The sequence below is a fragment of the Falco biarmicus genome, chromosome 1, assembly GCF_023638135.1.
Source record: "Falco biarmicus isolate bFalBia1 chromosome 1, bFalBia1.pri, whole genome shotgun sequence".
Classification (NCBI taxonomy): Eukaryota; Metazoa; Chordata; class Aves; order Falconiformes; family Falconidae; genus Falco; species Falco biarmicus.
Genome location: NC_079288.1, coordinates 80,023,000 through 80,050,256, shown reverse-complemented (window position 1 = coordinate 80,050,256; position 27,257 = coordinate 80,023,000). Strand labels below are relative to the sequence as shown.

At 36.1% G+C, this 27,257-nt stretch overlaps 1 protein-coding gene across 1 annotated transcript in view; it reads right to left on the bottom strand.

The window, feature by feature from the left end:
- POLN (DNA polymerase nu) overlaps window positions 1–27,257 on the bottom strand; it is a 113,916-nt gene that overhangs the window by 20,639 nt on the left and 66,020 nt on the right. Inside the window, exons 19-22 of the mRNA XM_056339737.1 lie at window positions 16,602–16,684; window positions 12,399–12,530; window positions 9,342–9,452; window positions 5,339–5,417 (exon numbers count right to left, since the gene is read on the bottom strand). Coding sequence (XP_056195712.1) covers window positions 5,339–5,417; window positions 9,342–9,452; window positions 12,399–12,530; window positions 16,602–16,684 — 405 coding nt within the window. The remainder of the gene's footprint in view (window positions 1–5,338; window positions 5,418–9,341; window positions 9,453–12,398; window positions 12,531–16,601; window positions 16,685–27,257) is intronic.

Below are 27,257 nucleotides of genomic sequence, written 5' to 3'. Positions count from 1 at the left end.
CATTAACTTTAAGCTACCTCTTTCAGTGTTTCCATAATGAAGACCAAGATATTTTGACATTTTAACCATAAAAATCCAGCTAACTTGTGAAATTTGTTTTCTCAGCAGCTACATCATAAAGAGCAGGAAGCCGAACAGATGGTTAATGAAAGAGAATTGAATTTTTGCATGTACCCAGAGTGTTTTAAACCACACCAATCTAAAAGATGACCTACAAAAAGTTTTTATAAATGAAAATTATTTGTGTTGAACAACCCACATAGAGAAACACTGAAAAAACCCCTGCTACCTCTGAATGTCCTTTTTGGCTGTGATATTTAAGCATATTAAATATAATTAGCTCTTTCTATAAAGAATAAATCATTCTGACTTCTTCTGGCTCACTATGCATGTAGTGTTCAGGTAACAGTTCACCATCTTGTGGATACATGCTAAATACTACTTTGAACTGTTTGAGGAAAGTAATGATTTTGCTAAGTTGGGGCACAATTAGAAATACAATGTGATTTGGCCACTTTGGGAAGCAAAGAGCTATGTACTGGGGCTGGGACAGCAGCTGTGGAGAGCTCACCATCATTTCTGACACAGCAGTATAATCGAGGATGTTTCCTTGCTACTGAAACAAAAGCAGATGTCTGTGAAAAAAACCCTTATTCTCCTCTCAAGCAGAATCCAAAGCTTTTATCTTCTCCTTGTGATTCTATTTCTCCAGTATTAGGCTAAGGATAAAAGTTGACAATCTTGCTGGAGTTAACCCCTTAGGGCAGATCTGCAAACATATACTGGGAACTGTGGGCAGAGTACCAGAACAATAAGCGTTTACTTGAAAATCCTGAATAACTGCTACAGAAGAAACATGAGTAAACCCAGTTCTCTAATTTCTGAAGAAACAGATAAAGGGACACAAGATTTATGCCCAGAATTAAAGAAAATCATCACAAATAGTAGCAGCACTAAGCGATTTACTGAATGTATTTAGTTGAACCTATAATGTAATCAAGAAGTTGGTTTTATTAGTATGTCCTTTTGTATGAATCTGAGAAATGATAAGCAATCAGTGAAGTACTAATGCTTGAATCCCTATACACCTTATAAAAACGCCTCTAGGTTCTTGTGCCTAACTAAAATCAAAGACACTTCCAACAAACAAATCATTTGTGATTTATCACATGATTTGTATCTGAAAAAAATCCAGGTCACATAACACAGTGCTTGTTTCTGGGACAATTAGGGCTGTTTGTCACTAATTTAGCTATCTGTGTAAAAGCAAGCTGCATTTACAGTTCACCAACTCAGAAAATCATTAGGTCGATTAAAGTGTTTGTTCCTTGAGGAAGACATACAAAACCTCCACCATCCGCTGCTATTGAAAAGCAGCTAGGACCAAGAAAATAAGATCATGCCTTTCCCTTGCATTTTCTCGTGGCTCCTCCTTTTCAGATCATTCATTTTTATCTGGCCTGTTGCTGAACCTGTCTCTTTAACTAGGCTCTGGACATGCTGAGAAGTAAAGCTGTGTGTTGGTGGCACAGGTCCAGTGTTGAAGGAACAATAAATTGGTGAGAAAGGAGAATTGCTGGAATCACACGAAATTACGCAATGGTTCTGTAGACTTGTTGAATTTGTGTGTTGTTGGGATATTATAATCTTTAATGACTTTCTGAGAAGTCCGTGTAGCACCAGGTAGACTTGGGGTAACAGCAGTGCATTTCAGCTTACAAAGTGATAATTTTTAGAAGAATTGCTACAGGCAGCAGTTCTTCCACAATTGGCCAGCACTCTTCTTTCTCACCAAGTTTCCACGCATCTGCCATTGCAATGATGTTTTAAACACTGAAAGTAACTACATCTGTCCCTCTGAGTTCACTGAGTACCTTTCCATTTTCCTCAGTTCCATAAATCTTTCTTTCAGCTGTTACTGTATGCCTTGATCTCACTTCAGAAGTTTCTTCACTATCATCTGCCTGCAGGAAACATTTTGTGGAGGTTCTGTGAATTGTATCAGACAGGTAAAAGCTGGCACTTGAATAATTTATGTCAGCAGCACATTTTCAGTAAGCAGCTTGGCCACCAGCAGCAAAACAGCGTCTCAGCAAAGACCTAGGTAATATGGAAAAAATCTGAAGAGATCATTTTGATTACTCATCAGTGCAACACAAAATGCAGAGATGCACTGATGCCAGTAGCTAACCCATATTACCATCAGTTCCTTATCATATGTATTGCATTTAATGCTACTTTTCCCTATTTCTGTAAAATTATTTCCAAGTGACTGATTGACTCTTTCTTTATTATCAACAACATAAATTGCTAGGCTGGCATTTGAATTAAAAGATGAAGAAACAGAAAGAGAAAAATGAGACTGCTAGTTGACAGAACAGCCATTGTTCAGTCACAGTGGAAGACACTGTTTCATCAAGAGGGCCTCTGATGAAGCATCATGAAAATGTAACCTGATCACCTTTCCCTGACTTCCAAATGCAGTGTCACAAGTGAAAACAATAACTGAAAATAATAATTGAAAATCTACCAACTACTAGTCCTACAAAAATGAAGCTTCATACTGTTGGGTCAGAGCTTACTCATAGCTGAAGAGCTTACAGTGAATGAAAAATTAATGCAGTGTTGTCAGCGAAGTCTGCAAACATACCTGCAAACTAACACTAAAACCTTTAAGAATTTACTGTATTTTTTTATTTCATTTCCAAGGTAAGGAAGACAAAATCTTGAGCATTAGCCACTACTTGGTGATGCCTGATAGGATACTGTCTCCCAGTGTAAATGTGGGGTTCATAATCACTTCTAAGGCACATATAAAAGATACTTCTCTTTGATATGCTGTTCAAAGTGAAAACCCTGTTTCCAAAAATAGAAGTTCTAATAGGGGAAAAAAAATACTTACAAGGGGGTGAACATAGACGAAAAGTTAGTAGTGTGCTGTCTTTGGAATGAATGTGATCTGATATTAAGAAAAGGATGATGATATTTCTCATTTTGGAAGAGTTACTGTGCATTCCTATGGTTACAACAACAGCACCAATTATGTACACACTTCCTTTTAACAATATTTTTTAAAGTGCTTTTCAAAGGATGTTAGGATCATTATCCTGACTTGACTGATACAAAAATCAAGAAAAATACCACTGAAAAACTAACTAACTGAATGTCACGTGGCAGACAAGTGGAAACACAAATTTTCAAGTTTCAGTCCCGTACTCTTTTGGCAAGACCACAGTGATGCTTTCAAATGCCACTGTCCAATCAGGTGAGTGTTCACAGAATATATAAAGGCATTGATTATGCTTTTCTGACAAGCCTGGCTTGTAAGTACCTACTAAATATTACAGCAAGGAGACATTAGTGACTATTAAAAGGCTCTCCTTTAGCAAAGCCATCCAGTTGTTAATGGCTGGCAGGAGTTCAAAATTCCAGTTTAAAACAGTCTGTCTCTTTTAGATGCTCTTGCAGTCTTGGTCTTTCCCAGCTGTGACATTTATGATAGGAGTAAGAAAGACAGGCAGTAATACTATTCTCTGTATGTCTGCTGTAGCCATTCCCCTATGCTTTCATAACACAAGGAAATTCAACATGTAAAACTTCAATACTTCCCCATGTCTGTTACCTCTTTAGCCATCTGGTGACACTAATTCTTTAAAAGAAATAGTTTTGAAACTGAACAACTCAAGTAAATTTTTCTGTTCAGAGAAGAAAATATTCATGAGCTTTATCAGACATGGCATTAGTTGCAAAAAACTTTGGCTTGCTAAGAATTACAACAAACAGCTAGTTATTGAACCTAAAGATCTGTGTGCTAGGTACGAACTGCAGAAGGGAGTATGTTCTCTGTCCTCTCACCATCTTCACTTGCCTCCTCCATTAAAGACTGTTGGTTGGTTGCTTGTACCAGAAAGCTGCTGCTCTATTGCTAATCTATCTCAAAGTTACATCTGCTACAGAAATTTTCAACCAGGCCACAGCTGCCAGATTCTAGTCTCTTCATACAACTCAGGCAGCAGAATTAAAATTGGCCTAGAGAATCTGTTCCAAAATGTACAATGCAATATGTTATAGTACGTCATCCAACATTTAATACATAATGTATCATTGTCTAAATGCATTATCTGCAGTAATCTGCAGTATCTCCACCAAATAACTATTTCCCATTTCAGATTTATATTAGTGGGCCACTTTTTTTTTTTTTTTTTTTTTTTTTTTTTGTAATAGTTCAACGGTATTTTGCTCAAAAAGTAGCAGGAACACTTAAGAGTGTTACTTAGAACAAGTTTTATTTTTGGCATAGGAGTGGCTCTACCTTTGAATTCAACACACGCGATTTATATTTCTAATTAGAAATTACATTGTGAAACATTAATCAAATAAGACAGCATTACTGTGTGTAAACGATACACACACAAACACACAGAGAGTATTTACAGTGTTAGATATTGGTGATAATGGCAAAGTATGTTTGGAAGATCAAACCCTGTTACTTTGTACTGACCTAAACTCAAACTGAAGTCCTTAATACATGATTGCTACAGCTAAGTTTTTATGATTTCCCCTTCTGGATGACAACAGAAACACTGATGTTCTGCACTACCTGCTATCTCAGATTTTATCTGAACTACTGCAAAAATTCACGTCCTACTAGACTGTTTTCTACAGCATTACAAAAGATGAGAATCCATTTGTTTGGGGATTTTGCTGCATGTTTGCCTTCAAAGTATCTTTGTATTGCAGCAAATAATAATGCTCATAGATTCTGCATCATCCCCTCCACCCTTTATTACAGGAAAAGTAGACTTCATTATTTCTGCTAGGGGTGTAAAAATCTCAGGGACATTCTGTGATCTCCTACCAATTATGAGCCATTACAACAGAAGAAAATCATGATGACCTAGCTTTATTTTAGCGAAGGAAAGCCATCTATACAAGAATAAAAAATGTTCATTTTTTTTGCTTGAGCACTGGTTTCCTGATTCCTGTTTTTTTTCCCAACCCATTGAATGTTCAACTCCCATTGTACAATACGCTCAAAATACAGGAAGGATACGATCAGTGGGCTTGATTTCAAAGATCAGAAACTACCACTGAACTAGATCTGACTGAGTTTAAATGGCCCCAGGGCACTTCATCGCCTTGGGATGGATTTACAGATCCAACCATTTAAGCACAAAGATATAGCTTTGAATGTATAAAACCATCCCACAAGCCCTTGCCTGTTATATGATTCAGAGGCATACATGATATTTGTACAGCTGCTGGAAATGCCAGAAACACATTCATTTCAAATAATCTGATTTAAAATCAAACAGCTTTGCAGTCCTTTATTACTAACCTGGCTGTTAAAGCTGGTGAAATGACAACAGAGGTAAAAATCTCCACCATAGCCATTTTACAAAGATCAGCTGCAGATCCTGCAAAAGAAAGTGATCTGTTTTCAATTTAAAGCATGCAAAAGGAAAATTTTTGTCTTGGAACTATGGCATAGGAATGAAAAACATCTGAAGATTCTAAATTGTAAGAATTTGCAAAACTAGCAGATTCAATTCATGTAATATGTGAAACAGATCATAAGATTAATAAATAACAAACTAAATAATTACATGTTAATTAAAACCAGAAAATAGTAATATGAAATTATGTGTTAACTAAAGGTGAATTTGTCAGTCACGGCCATGAGCTGAAAAGTTGCTTTTTATAAAAAAAATCATTTGACTCTAAATTGGAATTAAAATGTACCCATAAATCAATTAAAATTTAATGTCACACAGGGTTAGAACATTGTTTCAGTGCTACATTTCTATTTGGAAACTTAATTTTATGCTTTTTCATATTTCCATGTGTATGCAATGTATATTCATCACATTACAGTGTTAAGAGCAGTGGTGCATAAAACAGTGTCATGTTACATAATGGATTATGCATTTCTGGTGATCAGCAAGCAGAATGATTCTCCAGGCCTGCAGTCTGCTGAAGGGGTATGTTCTGAACCATGCAACAGGGGTTTAATACATTTTACATAAGATTTATCACATAAAATACAGCATCAATCCTTTAATTAAGGATTGGAAGCCATAATTCTTGGCCAATCAGATACTCCAAATGTACTAGACCATAGGTATCTTCTTTTTCACACCCCCTAACTCCATGAATTTTAAATTCTTTCTTCCAAATGGTTCAGCTTCCAGAGTAGGGATAAAGAACAGCCAGGTAGGCAAATGGTAAGGGTACTCTTACAGTATGTCAAGTTGGAAAGGACCCATAAGAATCATCAAGTCCAATTTCCAGCTCTTCACAAGACTACCTAAAGCTAAACCATATGACCAAGAGCATCACCCAGGTGCTCCTTGAACTCTGACAGGCTTGGTGCCGTGACCAGTTCCCTGAGGAACTTGTTCCAGTGACTGACCAGCCCCTCAGTGAAGAACTTTTTCCTGATGCCCAACCTGAACTTCCCCTGATGCACCTTCATTCCATTTCCTTGTGTCCTATCGCTGACCACCAGACAGATCAGCAGCTCCCGCTCTGCTGCCCCACTTCAGGAAGTTGGAGACAGTGATGAGGTCACCCCTCAGCCTTCTCTTCTCCAAGCTGAACAAACCAAGTGACCTCAGCCATTCCTCATAAGGCTTGCTGTGGAGACCTTTCACTATCTTGGTTGCTCTCCTCTGGACACAATCTAATGGTTTGATGTCCTTCTTACACTGAGGCACCCAAAACTGCACACAGAACTCAAGATGCAGTGTAGAGTGGGACATTCACCTCCACTGACCAGCTAACTAGGCTGTGCTTGATAAACCCCGGGACACAACTGACCCCTTTGACTAAGAGACTGAGGAGATGGACTTAACATCTCTTCTTTCTTCATGGTTTTCTATGACAAACTGCCTCCTCTGAATCCCAGACAGACTCTGTTTTACCCATTAACTACATCAAGTGCAGATCCACAGCTGATTATTGAGATGGCTATGCTTAATTGCAGGTTTAGCCTCAAATACCTATCTTATCTTCCTGTTCGAATGATGTGTCAAAGTGATTCAACACAACACAAAAAAAGACACACTGATATAAAAAGAAAGGATGTTTCAGCAAAGGTCAGGTAAATATCTTCTAAGTGACTGTGAGAAAAAAAATAATACACTTAAGCATTCAGTTCATCACAATACATATGTCCTACACATATTCTTAATGAAACAATGTAAATTCACAAAATACAAAAGAACTATCAAAATATATTTTTTCTGAGATATGATTTTTAGATACATGCTATTTAAAATATTTTAAAAGAAAATAACTATATCCTCCTGGTTGATTTTGCCACAATTATAAATCAATAATAAATATTGAAATAAATGGCTTGCTGTATGCAGTTAGGTAGAGCTGAATTATAATCGAAAAATATTATGCTGTACACTGGTAAAGACTATTGAACTAGGAAATATTCAAAAAGAGAAAAAACCCTATGAAAGAACTGTGGGAAATCCAGCTGTAGTAAGTTGAAGCTGGAACTCTAAGTTCCTCCCAATATTGTCATGCATTAGAAGAGGTCTTCTGCTATCAGTTGCTGCTACCATAACAAAAATGCAAACTGCTTAAATTACACTATTAGGTATCATTATAAAACACATATTAAATGCAGTTTCCTACACTAACTCTGATGAAATGTTTTAGCATAATTCACAAAGTTTTTATGGTCTTAAAATATTATCTCATAGCTGAAATCCTGAAATTAAAAAATTCTTGTAGTCCAGAATGATTTTTTTAATAATATTTGGGAATATTGAATATTTGAATGTTTTTAATCCTTGCTTCATCACACCTTCTAATATTACATGTTTTGAATAATTTTCAAAAGACACTATTTTTCATCAGATTTGTCCTCCAGTATTATTTGAACCTACAATGAAATATGATAATCTTATTATTGTAGTTACACAGAAGCAAGTGTTTTGTAGACAGTCCTGTGATAGCTTTGCCTCAGCTCCAAGCTCTTTGGACAGATGGACATAAGCAAGTGCTGCTCAGAAGGCTGTGTAGCTTTATTAATGCCACACTGTCCACGCAGCAGGACTCGCTATATTAGCTCAAGCATTGTGCCTTCAGCTGGAGAGGGCTGCTGGCCAGCTCAACAGAAACCCAGGTAAACTGAACACAAGTCTCTGAATAAGGTTTTACAGGCATGCCCAGTGTTACAAATATGCAAGCTTTGCTGCAGGTTCTATAAGCATGTTTTAAAATTCTACAGTTGGGTGTCTTCTACAGCAAGGCAGCCATCACTTGAGCACAACTACTATTCAAACAACAGGGTATATATTAGAATTCTAGATCTGTACATCTCCTTGCAGAGACAGTACTTAAATGCAGTTGCTAATTATAAGGAATGTCAAACATGACATAAATACTTAAGTAATTTTAAAAATTAAACATTAAAATGAATAATGTTGGGGGGGGGAGGAGAAAAAACACATGATCCTTTCAAAAGGAAAATTCAAAACACTTTATAAAAAGCATGCCATCACATCTAGAAAGCACTTTTTACTTGCCTGTAAATTGTATGCTTCCAATATAACTTAAAGACAACCCTGTCAGCATCACCAAATTAAAAAAATAATTCTTCCAAGGGGTAGTTTGGTAGGAGAGATCTCAGTCTTGGACTGCCAGCTCAGTTTGTATTTTTTTCTTTAAGTGGCTAAATTCATCAGATTAACAAATATTTGAGCACTTTATACTGATTTTTACATTTCCAACTTATATGGCAAATTTGCAATGTTTTCCTGTAAAAAAACACCTTTTTTTTTGCCCTCCACAGAATTAAGTTTGAATGTTCATTACAAAGAATGAGTTGGGTTTCAAAACAAATTGCAACAATGCATGATTCTTGTAATGTATATTTTTTAAACTAAAGGTATCTGGCAAAATAAAAGTTAAAATCTGTAAGCAGCATAATCACAGAAACCCTCCTGGAGTAACAAACTATCAGAGCCAGAAAGGAAAATTTTTTAAGACAACAATACATCTGAAGCACTAAACTCTAGATATTCCCTCTATACATAGTTTGTATCTATACCTATTATTTAACTACCACAGAGCACTAGAGTGTATTAGAACATTGATATTGTTATGCTATTATACTGTTTACCGGCAATTTCAAAGGCAGACAGAATACATCATTTAAACTTCTCTTCCACAGTAGAATTCATGCCTTAGTAGTCTGCTCTAGTAGACTACTGTAATATTCACATTTCTGAGATTATCAGAATTGTTGTCCACTAAATCCAAGCCAAGGACAGATAAAGAGATAGGGAGGTACGTAGGAAGGTAGGCAGGCAGGTTTTTACCTTGAACAACAAAATTGACAGCCTGCCTCTCCGCTTGAGTACGTAGTTTGTAATCCTGTGCGTTGATATTAGCCAGTGGTCTTTTACGTCCCATTATGGAAACCACATAACCTTGTAGGATTTAAATAGAAATTAGCATTCTTAGAGTGATTAGCATTACATTTCAGAAATTCCTTTTAAAATAATATTTGTAGGTTTTGTAATGATATTTTTTGTAATGATACGCTGCCTGAGTCAATTTAATATTTTGCCTTCTGAAAATAGTCAGAGCTTCTCTTATTTAAACCTTAAATGTTTATTGTATATTTGATCTAAGAATTATTTCATTCAGAGAATTGGTATATTTTACACAAGGAAAACTTCTGTTCATTAAAGCTGTATTTTCATTAGGAATGTCTAATGATATACCATCAAACTCTCTCTGTGGGAGATGCAACTATAAATACCTAGCAGAATTAGCTATCTATTAGTAGCCATAATTAGAGCTTTCCATGCAATGAATAGTTTGCTTGGGAATAGCAGAGAAAAATCAATTTGTAGAGTAATTAAATCATTAATGAATATTTCCCAAAATTATCAAATAGTTTTGGGGAAACCCCCCAAAGTGATATCTTTTTTTTCCCATTTTCTTTATGTGGTATTTTCGAGTTCCTTTCACAGGCAAACTTCCTTAACTCTAGTGTGGTGGGCTTTTTTAGTTTAAAAGAAGCATATGAAAACACAGTTAAAGCTTTATGTTAGGCCTAATGATGTATTTTGCCAAAACAACTATTTCGAAGGGCAAGTGAGAGGAGTTGAGAGAGAAAAAGAGATGTGAGGATCCTCTTGTCAAAATAACACACACAAAACTTCATCTAAGCTTATCTTCAAAACTAAACTTTAAAATCATCCATGTTAAAAATAAATCTTTACAAAATCTTTCCTTATACTTCTGATCACCTTGACTATCCATGAATTTTCATTAGATACCACAGAAGTTGAAAGTGTCACAGAGTTTCACCTCCTCTTTGGCAACCAGGATATTCAAGCACATGTGGTAAGGAGGCTCTTGAGCCACAAAGTTATGACCTTACTATGGGCAACACATACACACTTATGTGCAGAGGATGAAGATGGTTATGCTGAATTAATACAGCTTTCTGTGATTTATTGTAATTCCAGGAGCCAGAAGTACCAGTTTTGGAACAAGGCACTGAATTATCTGGAGGTTAGGATATTATTTGGCAAATCAGTTTTTCCAATTTAACTGAGATTTTCCATGAAGTATCTAGAGATGGGAATCTTAAAACAATAGATTCTTAGGGAGAGACAGATTTACTGTAATTTCCTTATTCCTGTGGGGTGTCTCCACAACAGAATCACCCTTGCAATACTGATAGCTGATTAGATTCCCCAAACAAATACCATCTTTCGTATAATAGTGGCAAAGGATGCTTCTGTGTTCAAAGATTAATCTGCAAATACATATTTGAATGAGGTCTCAATGTAATCTTTTAAATATGTTGATAATGTCATCAAAAAACTGCAACAATATAATAACACATATATTAATACACTAACAAAAATATCTTTTTTTGTTATATGATACATGTACTTATCATATGATATATGCTTATCATGTCTACATGGAGTATCAGGCATTTACAACACCTAAATAAAACAACATTTATAACACTTCAATGATATTTGTCATGGTGTTGTGAACAGGTGGGTGCTGCTCACCTTTGAACTTCAGATAAGTAAAGTTACCTTATAATGAGCTCACTAGGTTGGAATGTTTTTATTGGAAAGTTGGAATCTAAGGTAGATTAACATGTTGACCTGCTGCAGAGTTTTTGAGCTTGTACAATCAAAACAGATTGTTCCTCTACTGCTAACAGTTAAAATAAATGGTTAATAGATGAGAGAGGAGCAGTGAGCACTAATTAGACAAGTGTGTTTCAATGACAATCAAGGACAATAGTTATGACACTCTTGTCTACTAAACTCATAAACCAGATTCTTGATAACAGAAGTCTGGTTACTGAAATTCATTCATCTTTAAGAAAAGAAGGCTAAGTTATTTTAAATAGATCAGAAATGCACAATAAATGTGTAATATTTTACTAGATATGCAATGTGAGGCTTAATTATAGCTAAAAATAGATTTCAAAGAGTTTAACTTTTCTTTAGTAATATTAATGAACAAAGGAATGCAATTGTGTGATACAATGCCAGTTCATGCTTCCGGTAGATTTTTAAGCCCTACAAAGTACAAAAAAGGAATACTATTAATTTTCGTGATTGGATGTTTCTATCATGACACTCATCCATACAATGATGGGTAATATTATATTGCAAATTTACTATTTATTTCTACAAAATGTCTTAGTACTGTATACCTTATTAAGAAACAAAAGAAAGCTATTTTGACAGTTCTGCTAATTAGCCTTTAAAAGACAATATTTCAAACAGCTCCATTTTCTCTCCTCAAATTACTGCACTCCTAGGATTCACTAAATGTAAATGAATACGTAGACTAACAACAAATTTGATGCAAGAAGAGTTTGCAGCTGCTGACTCCAAGAAGCACTCTGCACACATCTGTCATCACAGATACCACCTGAACTTCAAGAACATACATTCTGACGGATGCAAAGAAAAAACACAGCTTAAAAAAAATCAGCTCTGTAAATTGGCTCTTTGACTAAATGGCTGAACTTCCATGGTCCAGCAGCCATGTACAATATTTATTAAGTAAAAGATTCCCTGGGCTTTTTTGTGTTGGAGTACATTATATGTCAAAATGATGCAGTATAACTTGACATTAAGTAGGGTTCACTCTGAGAACAAACGTCTTACTCTGTTAGCATCTTTCTGAGAAAAGGCAGACAGATTTAACTAGCTTCTCTTAGGGTTAAAAAACAACAAAAAAAATCTAATTCACCAAGAAATTATATTTGGTCTTTTTTCTTGTCCTATAACTATCAGAATTTGAGTCGAGCTGAATCTTTGTCTTCACCACTATCATGCAGTGCTGACCAGTAAACAAAAATATTCTTGCAGACTTTGTATTACCTTTTTTTCGGCATTGTTCAATGGTTTTCTTTGTAAATTCATGTAATTTCTTGTATTTTTGCATAAAACTCTCTATAAATTGACTGGCTTGAAGGGGAGTAATTCCCAAGCAGTCAGCAAGACGTTCTTTACCTGGTGGTAAAGAAATTATCTTTATTATGCAATAAAGCAGTACAGAAATCCACTACATACAACAGCACTGTTAGATTCACAATTAGTGGAATTAGTCAAATTTACTTATCTCTATCTGATATAATATAATCATATTTTAACAAAGCAAATGTTTAACTTTGAGCTTGAATGTTTTACCAAAGTTACTGGATTAAGAATATATTTAATAAGAAATAACTAAGAAATTCCTAGTTATAATTTGTACCTATAATGGGGTTGAAATCTCTTTTGCTCACAGAATAACTTTGTTGCATATTACTAGTTCAGTGCTGAAATCTGTAAACTTTGAGGAGCAGATAAAGAGTTTGAAAACCATTTTAAACAAACACAAATACGAAGATCTAAAAGAATGAAGATCTAAAAAAGGATGGAGATGGAGCTGGTTGAGTTTAGCGAGAAGCTTTGGATTTGGTGTAGAAGTCACAGCAAAACCTAACTGCTGAAGTAACCAGCCCAAGTAGCCTGATTTTAGAAAGGCCGTTAAGGAGTCGGAGTCCCACAGATTTCAAACAATCTTAGGCTCCTCAATGTCTGTAAAAATCTGGGTCCAAGTTGTGAGATAAAAGGGTTGGAAAAAGAAAAAAAAAAAACCCAACAGAAAAAGTGTTTGAACAGAGAGAAAGAAGTAACAGCTTTTAGATAGGATATCAGTGCACAACATATATTATGTTGGATCTAAGATAATTTTAAAGATAAGGTAGAAAGAAGCTGAAGAGAGTTTTCTGGAGTGTCAAAATATAAGCTGAGCTGAAGTTTAAACACATTTATAAATCAAACGGATCCAGTAAAAATAAAACTTATATCAACATTAGTCATATGAGGTTTGAAAAAGATATATTTATGTCAGCTGCACAGCCACACAAAGCCAGCCCTGTGCCTGCAAATAACATAAACCAAGAAGCAATATCTAAAGGCACCAAAGGCATAGAATAGTTATTGTCACAGTAATACTGTCAAGAAAAATTATCTAGCATTTTTGAAAGGGAGATTTCAGCCACCTAAATGCCATCACTGTCAGTCTGATGGGCATTTCAGAACTACTCTGTAGCATTTTCTTCTCAGTCGTGCCAGGATCTGCATTGAGCTGCACAACTCTGGACAAGGTGCTAGAAGAAGAAATTCACAAGACATCCACAATGACTCTTGCTGAGCCATTACAGACCTGTACTTTCATTTGACATCTAATTAATTTGGGTTTTCTTCCTGGGTCACCAAATGACAAATCTATCTGCTAAAGCACATACTGTTAAAAGCTAGGAAACTGCTGTGGCTTCCTTAGAGAACTGCAACATCTAAGTTAGTCCATGTTATCCATTTAAAGAACTACTGATATACAGGACAAAGTATTGCATAAAATGGTAGGAAAATTAAGCCGCAATATCAACAAAGAAGTCTGAAAGTTTCCAAGGAAATGCAGTTCCTGGGAAGCAAAATGAGGGGGAAAAGTACAGCCATGGAATGGTGTCAGATCACGTTCCACAATGCAGGAGCATAGGCCATGCAAAGCAATGCTCAGGAGCAGACTAAAGCCTCCCTGAGCACTCTCCTTGAGTTATCCGTGCCAGGGGAATTGTTAGCAGCAGCCTATGAGTTTTAGTGTTCTCCATTCTGTAATATCATCTTTCAAAACTGAAAATACCATTAGTTTCTCTGCTTTTCATTTAAACACTTTGACATCCCTCTGTGTCAATTCAGGGCTTGAATATACTGCCACTGAATGGAATTTCTTACTTTACAGATGTTTAAGTTGTCTGTTCTTTAGTTTTACAAGATGACTGAGGCAGTAGCAGGTGAAGTGAATTGCTCCAAACCAAGCAAAAGACTGCAATACTGTCATCCCTCTCAATATTTGGTGTATTTATTAAAATACCAACTCTTAGCTAAATATATACTATTTTCTACCCTCCAGGATTATAGAAAAAGTCCTTCAAAATATGAATCAGGTGTAACCTAAAGCCAAGAAAACAAAAAGAAAAAAAGATTACTATTTACTACAAGATTTTCATTAACTTCTATAAGCTTAATACCGGCAAGCTCCTCAGGGAATGCTTCTGTATTTTTCAGTCCCAGAAGAAGTGAAATAAGTATTATTCATACTCTTCACTTCTACCAAAATGTCTCCTTAATGAAAAGTTAGCCATCTTTTGAAGGGAGACAAATGGTGGGTGGAATTTAGTCCATCAGTTTCAGATATCTAACAATTATTTTATGTCAGCCCAGTTTCAATCTGAATAGTTTTATGATATCGCTCCATGCTATGTCTTAATTAGAATCTGATCACACTGTTAATGAACTGAAGCATCTTATTATCTTTCAGGTGCTTCAAATAACCTCATTTGGGAAAGAGAGAGACAAAGCAAAAACAAGCATATGAAGATATTTAAATCAAGCAAATGAAGATATTTAAATCAAGCACTGCTGCACTGAAATATTTAGTGCCTGCTACAGAGCAAGTGAGGGAGTGCCAATAATCCTCTACAGCATGGCTAGACAGACATAGGCTCTAGCCCCTGTAACAGGCATTTCCTTTTCTACACTGACTATATACAGAACTACAGGACACTAATCCGGTGGTGATTCAGTCTGAGAACGTCAAATATCTGCCTGTTCCACCCGGAGAGGAGGGAACAGATAGGAAATGTGTAATATTGGCATGGGCCAAGGGGCAAGGGGTGCTAGTGCCTGCATTTGGTGAAATAATCTAGTGATGAAAACAGGCTGGAAATGAGAGATTTGATTCCAGTCTCAGCATGGGAAGATCTGAATTTACATTGCAGAGAGCTAGTCCTGGACTTTTTTAATACAAATTTGCAACACAGATGTTTAAAATGCAATACAGCTTAGTGTAAAAATGTACATGTATATATATGTATTTATTCTTTTGTGTGTGTATAAGCTACACTCACCACTATACATAAAATAGGTATTCTGGAGAGCTGAAACTGGAGTGTTTTTCTCCCCTTCCCAGTTGAATGCCCTGAACAAGAAATTGAATGGCCTTGGCCAGCTCTGCCTTTGGTGTTGGTTTTGGACAATTGATGACCAACTGCAAGAGATGGTTTAGAAAGCATTTGTACCCAGGAATCCAAGACATAGTTTTAAGTGCTTCCAAGTTAAATAAAGCCTGCAACCTAGGGCTTTGATATGCTAAATGAGTTTTCCAAGTACTCATCTTCTCTAGAGCTTTTGGACTTCTCCAGAAGACCTACATAAAGTTTAGCTAGTTGTTCACTAAAACGAATTCACAAGAGCTTGTAGGCTGATGATACGTATGTCTTCCCAGAAAAGGTAATTCTAAACACACAGGAAGCATAAGAAGAATTGGGCATCATTTAAGAAACGGAAGGCAGTTTTAGAAAATATGCAGATTGCCTTGGTCCTAGACAAATCAAGGCAGGACTTAGAATGAGTGACAATGTGGATTTTTTTGCATGTTTTCTGCAGTTGTGAAGAAACAGCAGCAAACGCTAAGATCTAACACTTTCATACTGTGAGCATGACTGAGCACTGGCACAGGTTGCCCAGGGAGGTTGTGGAGTCTCCATTTTGAAGACATTCAAAAGCCATCTGGACACAGTCCTGGGCAACCAGCTCTAGACATCCCTGCTTGAGCAGGGGGGCTGGATCTGATGACCTCCAGAGGTGCCTTCCAACCTCAGTCATTCTGTGATTCTGTAAGTGTGTTTTGAAACAATACTGGAGTTCTTTATAATTTTATTGCAGTTATTCTCACCTCTGTCTACATACTGGCAGAATCCAAAGTCCACTCAAAATTAAACTCATTTTAGCTAAAAACAAATGCTTCAGTTACACAGCAGGAAATAAATACAAAATCAGAGTAGTCTTTGTATATGGCAATGTGGCTGCATTAATTTGATAATTTTGATACTGAGTAGATCATTTCATAATGCTTGATGAAAATAAAAATGCAATACTCTGACAAACTTTCATTAATCTTTAGAAGTTCAGTCTATTTATGTTATGTATAAAGTGAGAATCTACTATAACTGTGCTTCTTCTAAAAATGCCTACCTGCTCCATAAACCACCGAGTAAACTATACGCTTTGCTTGCTCTCTGTCAGTGTGTTTCACTTCTTCACTTGGAATCCCCTTCCTAAACAAGCAAACAAAAATCAAATTAGTTTTAACTGAAATGTATAACTTTTTATCCCCTCAGAAAATGTATTTAAAGTCAGTAGCCATTTAATAACTACAGACTTGTAAGATACGAGCAGAAGCACTTAGAAGGGAAGAAGGGATGTTGTCTTCATCCAGGAATACAAAACTTCTTTATAAATTTTAGTAGTGATAGCCCATAGTAAATTAAACTCTTTATTTTAGTCTTCATCTTCTCCTTTCCCTCTCTTTTCAATCAAATTCTTGGCTACGAAAAATCCTACTACCTTATTATTTAGTTCTTTAGGTTGAAGAGAATTCAGTACTGACCCATGAGAAAAATTAAACCTTTCCAGCAACAGCATTTCTTCAAGACATGACATATATAGAGACTCAAAGCATAAGTCTGACCTAAAGCTTATTTAAACAAAGGTTGTATCAGGGCTTCACTAACAGGAATATCCAACCTTTTATCAGGAATGATGACTGATAAAAGCATGCACTGAATCTCTCCATATGTCTTACACAGCTCCACGATGAAGATGCTTCATAAAACAGCAGCACTAGCTGTTTCTTAACTAGAGAGCGTAGCCAATCTACTACCAGCAAAGTATCATCCTTCCCAGTTTCCATTCACTCACCAACTGATGTAAAACAGTCCTATGAAAGGGCTAATAGATCTAGCAATTTGCAAATCAAAAGCTAGGACTCTGCAACTGGGTACGTGCCACCTATGGTTCTCCTTACCCAAAGCTTCAAAAAGAATACTGATGTTACCAACAACTGAAAACACTTAAGATTTTTGATTCTTGAGTTTAAATGGAAGTGCATTGGGGAGAATCTAGATTATCTACTCATGCTCTGAAAACAAATACCTACACAAGTTTTACACAACATAGCAATTCATCTTTATCAGAGACACTTGCTGACATATGCACCATTTGTTAATGTCTCCTCATGAGTCTGCTCATGATGATTTGTTTACATTTTTAAAAGTAAAGTTTGCTATGCTTTGTTATGAAAGTTTTTTGCCATGAAAGATGCTTTGTTGTGGAAGTTTTAGCTGACAACCTTTAAGAAAATGGCATATTTCTGTGTATCTTCTCAAAGAAGAGTCTTCCACCATTATTATGATATTCACACACCTAGAAAACCAGCACAGCCACAAATTTTTGCTTGGCCCATACATTGGTTTTAGTCAAGCCTATGCACAGTGCTGGTATAATTAGGCCCTCTGAACGATAAACAGGTAGATAAAGAGTGCAATCAGATTTAAGCAAATCCTTACAGCAGTACAGATTTTTTGAAGAGAAAAAATAAAAGTGAATATGATTGCAAACCTTCACTGAGCAAAAAGTCTTCAGTTTGGAGAAGCACGCGTTGTTCCTTTGAATGCTACTAATTGCTCATAGATAAAATGGACTTTCCACTGCTTATTTTAGGCTGAGAAAGATGAAGAACCGGATAATCTAATACATCATGTTTTCCAGCTGTAACAAAGACTATTCCCACTTAAGTCAACCATGTTGGTAGTTGGAGACACTTATAATTTACCTTCGTAGTTATGGTCAAAAGTTCACAGCTCTTTTGAATAAAGTAGGTTGGGATTCCCAAATGTACCAGAGTAAGAAGACAAAGGGGCAATCAAAGCTAGTAAGAACAGAATTAGGAAACTAGACATCATTAAGGATTTCCTGAAGCAACCTCTGGCAGAAAGTCCACAGGAATTTCCTGTAGAACCTGGCAGAAAGTTACATATACACTTGAGAAAGCATCTATCCACAACCAGGAGGGAAAATAGAATCTGATAAGAGAGTAGATCTTACCTAAGGACCTTTCTGAGACAAAGAATCAAGACTGAAGAATGCTGAAACTAGGGAAATAATACAAAAATGTAATACTGCTTTCCTAATACTGCATAATTTGAACTAGAGGCCTGGAGAAGGCAAGAGATAGGAATACAGTAAGAGTTTATTTGCAGAGTTACTTAAGTCTGAGGCTAGAGATAACTGAGAGGGAAGGAGTCAGCAGGGGGTATGTTAGCTGCTCACTTCTCTGAAAAAGAAGGGCTATAGTAGAAAGAAAACAGTGGGTAAGAAGTCATGGAGATTTGTAGAGGAACACCCATACTCATCAGATCATGGTACTGAGGAAGACACAAAACGAGAGTGTTGCTGGGAGGGACTGGTGGTTTGAGAGAAGCTTTAACAGTGAAAGAAGACGCTAGAACTTGATTAAGTGCACAGTGAGACCCACTGCTAGGATTTTAAGGATGATTTTGCATTATCCGAGCTCCCACTTGAAAGGTCTGACTGGGAAAAACAGAAAAAGACTTATTGCTGTAATCATGATAGGCAGTGTCAAGAGGAGGATCCTGTGTTTCCATTGTAAGCAATCACAACAAAACCTTGTGTTACACAGTTATTGGTGCAGATGTACATGCATCATACAATCATGGCAATCACGACAGTCACTTAGCATTTCCTGATCTTTGGTTAGTCATGAAATACAAGAGAATCAATTAAAATTTCAGAGTTTTATGTAAAATATTTTGTAATATAATGCTAAAACCGAAGTAGTCAGTCAACACCTCCTAGTGTGTCAGAGTGGGAAATGGGAGGACTTGGCAGAGAGGCATTACACCTAGCACTCTGTACATTTGTAAATAAATGTACCACGTTTAAGAATCCGGAATAATAAAGTATGAAATTGCCATATAAATCAAAAGTGCTTGAGCAAACAAGTCATTAATCAAAATTATCCCTTTTTTTCTAATAATGAAAATGTTTTTTTTTTTTTCTGTTTGTATTGACAATGATTGGTTTCTACTTAGGATGCTTAATTCCTTCTGTAATAGAGTGGTGGCATCCCTGCAGTGTGAGGTGAAGACTATTTATTCCTTTGGATAACAAAATGGTGGGGGCTTTTCTGGGGGTTTCTAATTCTTAGAAACACAGCAGCTATATTACAAATGCCCAGTGGACTTTCTTCTTCAGCCTGTTTCTTCTACAAGCAAATTTATATTTGTGGTAATTTATTTGCTTTAATGGGTACTGTGAGAACCTATTTGAAGTTAAAACTTTCATTTTGGCTTTGGACTCATCATGGAATACCATGATATTGAAAAGGAGACCTTGTCATCTGTTTACTTGTGTAAGACAAAATGCTGAGCGTTGAATTGTAGTATAATGTAAAACAGATCTATAGTGGCGATGGATTGTTTTTGAATAAACTTGAATCTGAAAAGGAAGATGACTGGGCATAAAAGCCTTAGCTGCTGGGCCCCAGCAGTGACACGGATGCAGACTTCAGCTCACCCAGTACTGCATGTACGCCTGGAGCAACAGGAAGAACATTAATGCAATGTAATAGAAATCGATGCAGAAAATAAAACTCAAGAGAAGAAAGAATTTGGTGCAGGTTTTGTTGTGGAAATAGCACAATTTCTGAAGTCATGCAGGAAATATATATGCAGTTATTAGTTCTAGCATGAAACCTATTTTTCCATTTTATCACATCCTTCTCATTACTCTCTCTCAAATACACTATTTGTTCAAGTTTGTAATCAGTATTATCATCATCATCTTCAAATTCCTCCTGATCTGCATCTCCAAATGTGCAGTATTTCACCTCCTACATTCCTGTCCTTGCCTGCATGTTTATTTCCACATAGCTGATCTGTTTGTCCATCTTTCTTCATTTAGTACTGCTTTACAAGTACTTTGCTTTATAGTACTTTGAAACATATGTATTAGGTGGAATAAAGAACAGACTTCAGTGCTGAAAAACATGTTCAGGTTAATAGATCTCATTATTCTTGGAAGAGTTTGCAGAGCTAAACAACCTGAAAAGGTCCATCAGGACAGCAGAACAACTTACAGCTGAAAACTGTAGAAAAATCTAACAAACATAGTGAGAGTAGAGATATACAAACTCTTCAAAGAGGTGGTTCTACTAAAAACTGGGCTGTATGTCTGAAAGGGAATAGCTGCCTAATTCTTTGAGTGAAAAAAAAGGAGAAAAAATTACTAGCAAAACAGCGAAGAAGGATAACATCAAGTTATTAGTAAGAAACATACAGTGCAGATATGAAACTTAATGGGTGCATGGAACTTATTACTTTTACAGAGATAATATCTTGAATATTTTCTGTGATTTCTAAAAAAATCACTATATGTTTTCATATATTACTGGGGTCTTATGGACACCTCAAAGAGTTCCTGCTGAATTAAGTCTTAAGTCCTTAAAACATATGAATACCAAGTTTCCTTATACCCAAGAAAGAACAGCAATCGTATTTGTAATTTTAAAAAGCTTAACTAGAATTACACATTTAATACAGAGTAGAGATCTGGATGGACATATTTTTAACCTGTACAGAATAATAAAAGGAAAGAATTAATGCCAATTTTAGTAAACAGAATGAGCACACACAGCATAAAGTATACAAACACAAAAAAAAAATCAAAGAGGCCACAGGGCATAAAGTTTGAGCAAACCCACAATAAAACTTTGAGAACAGGTAGATTTGGAGAAATGGAAGGAAATTAGTTTTAAAAGAATGCGATAAGACATTTCTGGGAAATGTATGGTGACGGAAGTCGTCTGTTTATGTACCGGAAAAGGCAGAACAAACTTTCAAACAATGTCTGGCAGACATGCGTTGCCTTGATCTGCATTACATTACAGTCAAGCTAAGCTCAGTCATAATAGCCACAAATCTCTTGGCTGCTCTCCTGCATCTGCCAATTAATCCAAGTCCTAGCTGTGAGTTGTTGATGTGGGAAACGAGATGGAGTGCCATTAAATTCATTTTATACATGGTCATTAATGTCCAATAAATGAGTGAATATATGAGTGAACACACATTCGTTCATCTGACTTTTTACAGCCATTTTTAATTTCATCAGTGAACTATACAAATCTCTCATTTTTAATCACCTCTTGCTATTAAATAGCAGATGAGGGTTGTATATTTTGTAAGTTTGTGCCTGGAACTTTGTGTTGGCATACGAAACTGGTACAATTTACGTCATTAGTGACAACTGCAAGCTTTAGAAAAGCTCGGTTTTACAGAGGTATCATCACGGGATAGATCATGTAGGAGGTAAATTTTGAAAGCTTACTTTTTCAAGTACATTGGCCTTATTATACCTAAGGCAAGCGGAATATATACCACAATATATGTGAGCATCCTAAACATACAGAACAGACTGGCTACACATAACCCAGTCCGTTCACTGTTAACGCAATGCATAAGAATAAGCAATATTTTGAAAGCTGCTAGTCCGTGACTAAAGGAAAATGCTGACAAGGCTCAGGCGTAAGCTGTCTCAGACATTTTTAAGTTAACATGTGGAAACAATCTTGGAACAACTTTTTCCTGGCTAATCTCTGTTACAAAATACAGAAAAGGAAGAGGATGGGAAACAGTTTTCCTGAAGCCACTGTCACACCAAAACGGATCGCTAGTTTTGCCTCACATGTCAGTCAAGAGCCAGGCATAAGGTACATGCAATTATAAATCATCTAGATATTTTTATCATGTACAGTTTTAATGTATGGTTTGATACAGAATGTCCAGTGAAAACCATGTATATATGCCTTCTATAACTGAGGCATTTATACAACTATGTTCTAAACAAAAAGTAGCTGGATTGTCTTCCTCATAAGAAGAGCACAGAGCCATCAGAATGAAAAACAGAATTTGTCTAGGCTGCCTAGAAGAGTGGAAATAAAGTTAAGATACTTTTCTCAGAAAAGGAAAGAAGCATCTTTCTGATGCAGCCTGATTCTGAAATACAGGCTAACATCTTGTCAGAAGGGAAACAGCAGGTGAAATAGCTAACAAAGATAGACGTTTCTGATGTAACCTAAGTATATATAAAGTCATTTTATTCTTTTTTTTTTATCTATGTCACTTCTAAACACGTCTCAAGTCTGATTCAGATGTTACATCTAATGCTTGTATTCACATTTTTATTGTAACCTGGTTTGATGAAGTGAGATAAAAGGTTACAGAATACAAAGAAACTCCTCACCCAAGGATATGCACCAATAAATGAATCAACAAACTAGGCATCTTCTCCTTATCTAAAGGGTAATCACTCTGGCATCAGGAAAGGCACAGCTGTCTTCCAGTGGCCACTGCACACGTTGGAGAGTCTCTGGCATGGATCTCCCATGTAAATATAGGGGTCGTGTACTTAAACACTGAGGGTAGAGGGTCACAACTTCCCACTTGTGGAGTTTAAAGTTGTGTTTTATTTAATTAGAGGTTTTCATAAAAGCTTTTAGTTGTGTTCAACTTCTTTGAATGAAAGACTACAGCACTGTCAGCTTGATGTCATCCTTCCTGTAGTACAGCCAGCTCTGCAACATTTTAGTCACTGCGTCTTTCCCCTCTTTGTATGCCTGCCACCTTACCACATTGCATTTTAAACTGTTTTATACCTATTTAGCACCAGGAAAAGCTTTATAACCCCTGTAAACTCTTTTGCAGGACTCCAGAAGCACTTTAGGATTTTAAAAGTCCTTCCAGTGATTAATCATAAAATAATTTGAGTAGCCTCTATAGTCTATTGCATGAAGATTTATTTCATTAGTCCTCAACCTCCTTTTAAAGAGCTTTCATGTATTTTACAGAAGATAAAGACACATCTTTTCAGCTTGCTCTGTGGGCCAAAAGTCTTCTGTTGAATTTACTACTCCTGTTTAAAGGAGCGAGGAACCAGATAATTGCAACAAAGTCATGTCATAAATTATAGCTATCATCAGTAACAACTGGTTGAAAGATTTGTTTGGGAGTACAGTGATGCATTATCTTTATTAAGATATTTACCTGCATGTTGATGTCCCACATATTGGCTATTGAAGACATAAATTAGCTAGCATCTATTTTCAGTGCTCTTGACAAAAAAGGTAATTTAGAGATTTTTCTTTAAAAATGCACAATTCTGGACATCTGTCAGAACAGAAAGTCCCTGACATTGATGAAGGTGCTTGAAAGAGCACATTCAATCCTGCAGCCTTCATCTTTTCACTCCTTCACTCCTGCAGGAACAAAAAAAGGTTTTCTTCTCACATTTCTAGTCTCTCTTACATAATGAATTACACAGACAAGTGATACTTGTGATTGCTGAAAGAATTAATTTACGAGACGGTCTTCAGGTCTACAAGCACAGAATAAAAGGAAGTCAGGGTAAGTAACTCACAGCTTCAGATGCCAGTATCAACATCAACAGTGATGAGCACCATCACTGAAAGAACAAATAAATGTAATCAGATTAAGGGGTCTATACAAACTGGGATCACATAAATTTGTCAGAGGCCATTTGTATAAAACACTGATGCCAGTGATCAAATGCAAATTAGTGCATTTAGAGTTCTTTCTTCACTTGCCACTTATATTTTTCAAGCTTTTCTCTAAGAGGCTTCAAAACAGTTAAGAAGGAAAAGAAGCCACTTTGGGAGATAATACAGGTAGCTGTAGCAGAGTATCAAATAAATACCCATCTTGAATCTGTTAGAAGTCTCGTAACGTTATAAAGAAATAGATGGACCTTCAGAGCAGCCTTTAGATATATACTAGAAAAGTGAAACAGAAGGAAACAGAGTTCTTCATATATGATCAAAAGATGATGTAACTGCCATCTCAGATATTACATGGAACAAAACATGGAGCTATAGTACTGTTAACAACAACGTACCGTTTGCTCAGGAAGAACAAGCGGGGGAAGAAGGGAGGAGATGTCACACTACGTCAAACTGCATCCACATAGTTCAGAAAAAAAATAAGCAGACTTTTAAATATCTTGGTAGGGCAACCAAAAGAGGAAGAAATCAGTCATGCTACATATGAGGGTCTTGGCCAAATGGGTTCTGCAGAGAGGAATGTGATACTTCATATCCCATCTCTTTCAATCTTCACTAAAAACATCTCTTGCAGCTTAAATTTCTATTATGCCTACGATTACAGTGAACAAAAGGCAAAAGTAAAAGTGAAGAATGAATTGCCTTTGCATTCTTGACTTCATCAAGATTTAGCTTGACGCTAATGTTAATTGGGTTAAATGAAATAAATGGAAATATTTTACTAAGGCTCTGGAGTGTGCTTCATAAAATGTAGCATTTTACCAAAGTCACTCTAGAAGGAGATGACTATTTGGAGATAGCTTTTGAAAAACAAGAAAGCCTCTTCATGAAATTAGCAAAGCCAAATCTTATCAGACAACACCACAAAACAATTGAAGACTGTCCAACCTCCTCAGAGCTTGCTTTTTTACTAGTTTTTGTGTTAGTTGCGGTGGTGACAATTCTAAAACTTTACTTTTCATTTATACTAGAATGCTAAGAAACTATTTAATACGCAGTAAAAATAAGCTTCCAGTGACAAAATGAAGCTTACTGGTTAAACTTGTAGTTAACAACCCAGTTTATTTAAAGCTGTTGTTTAGTTCTTCTGAAAACAAAAGCCATTATGCTTCCTGAAGACTTTATTCCCTCTGCCTTATTATCTGCTTGTCTAAACAAATGTCACAGCTGTACTTCTCCAAGGGACTGTAAACTACAAGGTGAAATTTCCATAAGCTGCCATATAGACAGTCTGTCACAGTGCAAAGTAAGACAAGTGTTAAATTTCATTAATATCAACTATTGCAAGTGAGCTTTCAAAACAGATAGAAATTGCTTTGCTGCAAAAGTAAAACTGTTAACAGATTCCACACCAACACCCATAAGGTGTTGAACTCGGAGCTTAAAATATTTTAAAACTCTGGTTCTGAGAAGGCAAACTGAACATCCTCCCTTTTACTAAATTTCAGCATTTATAATAGTTATTCTTTTAGGGGTGAAGTATGGGACAAGGGAGTAGGTAGAGAAAGCAATAGCTAATTAAGCCAAGACATGAATGCTCTTTGAAAAAATATACTGCAATAATTAAATATCACAAGCCAAAAACCTCAATCTGTCTTCTATATCTCCACAGAAAAAATCAAATATATATACATATATATTTAAACCTTCACTTGAGGAGACAGAGCTACCAAACAAAGTTATTCCAAAGGCAAAACAAAAATTATTACAGCTATCATGCACATTATATTTGCAAATGCCACAATTTTCAAGAGTTTCCTGTCAGAATCTTCTGAGGAGTACCCTTCAGTACAATTCTTTTATTATGCAAAAATGTAACAGTTACTACAAGCATTCATTATGAAACAGACATATTTCACAAGTGTTGCTTATTGAGAGGGATGAAAATCTTAATGTAGAATGAGTCCTTGTTGCCTAATGCAAACAAGACTGATTTACATAATGATGCTTCTTCAGAACAACGATTTTATATGTTAGCCTTACAGAAACTTAAGTAATGAACTTTACCATTAATGACATACTAGGCTAAAAACTCCTACACCAAAACTGGAGACACAATCTGAGGATACAATTACATCTGACTTCATGATGTTTTCAAGCAGATATGAGACTGTCTAATCCCAAAGTGAGTATAATAATAGGACAGGAATGAGAAACAGTAATGCAATATACAGAGATCTTAGAGCTTGTCTTCCAAGCTATTTCACAACAAACTCTTCTTCAACACAGCAAAGGGGAGAAGAATTACATAGCATCCTGACACCATTTCCCCCCTCCAGACTCTAGTAATTGTGAATCTACTCCTACATGCTGCACAGCTTGAGAAATAAACCCTTTCAGATAGTCTAAAGAATAATAGGCACTATTGCTTTTCTGCAAGCTATTATATTTGCAAATAAGAATTATTAAAGTATAGAAATTTTGTATAAAGTAGGGAATAAGGAATTAGAAACAGAGAAAAGATGTAATAATTGATCATGGAACAACTAGGAAACAGTGCAGTCCGGCTGTGGAAAAACACACAAAATTTTAGGACATGTCAGGTGAGCTGTTTCCAATGACAGGATGAAATCAGTACTGCTGTACCATATACTGGTGAGATTTATCTGGGGTAGTTAGCATAATTTGGTTACTATGTTCAAGAAACATTAATTTGGTGGTGGTAGGCTACCAGAATACTGAATAGAGAAAAAAAAAAAATCAACCATGTGAAAGGAGACACTGACTATGTCAATATTAAGAAATTAAACCTGCCCATAAATATTCTGCAGCACTGGGGCTAACTGGAAAACACTACCACATATGCATACTTCAAATCTCTCTTACTATCCAAACATGATGCTCCATCCAGCAGAGTGGTGGAAATGATCCCTGGCCCATGATAATTCAGGAACTGTGCCCAGGAACTGTTTGTTCCAGAGCCATGACTATGATAGGGACAAATTTACCAAGCCAGTTTTTGAGTGCCAGCAACTACAAACATCCTTGACACTACGTTTATTAGAATGAAGGTAGCCTCTCAAGTCATCTTTCTTTGTTTCATCCATCATTCTGCTAGCCCAGTTTCATGGCTGTTCCAAAATTACGTTACGTTTCTGACCCATGATACAAGTATTCCTGAGACTGTGCTCTGGTGAAGAGATTTCAGAGGTAGCTGAAAAAGCTAGTTTTGGTAAATACAGCAGTCTAGTGAAAAA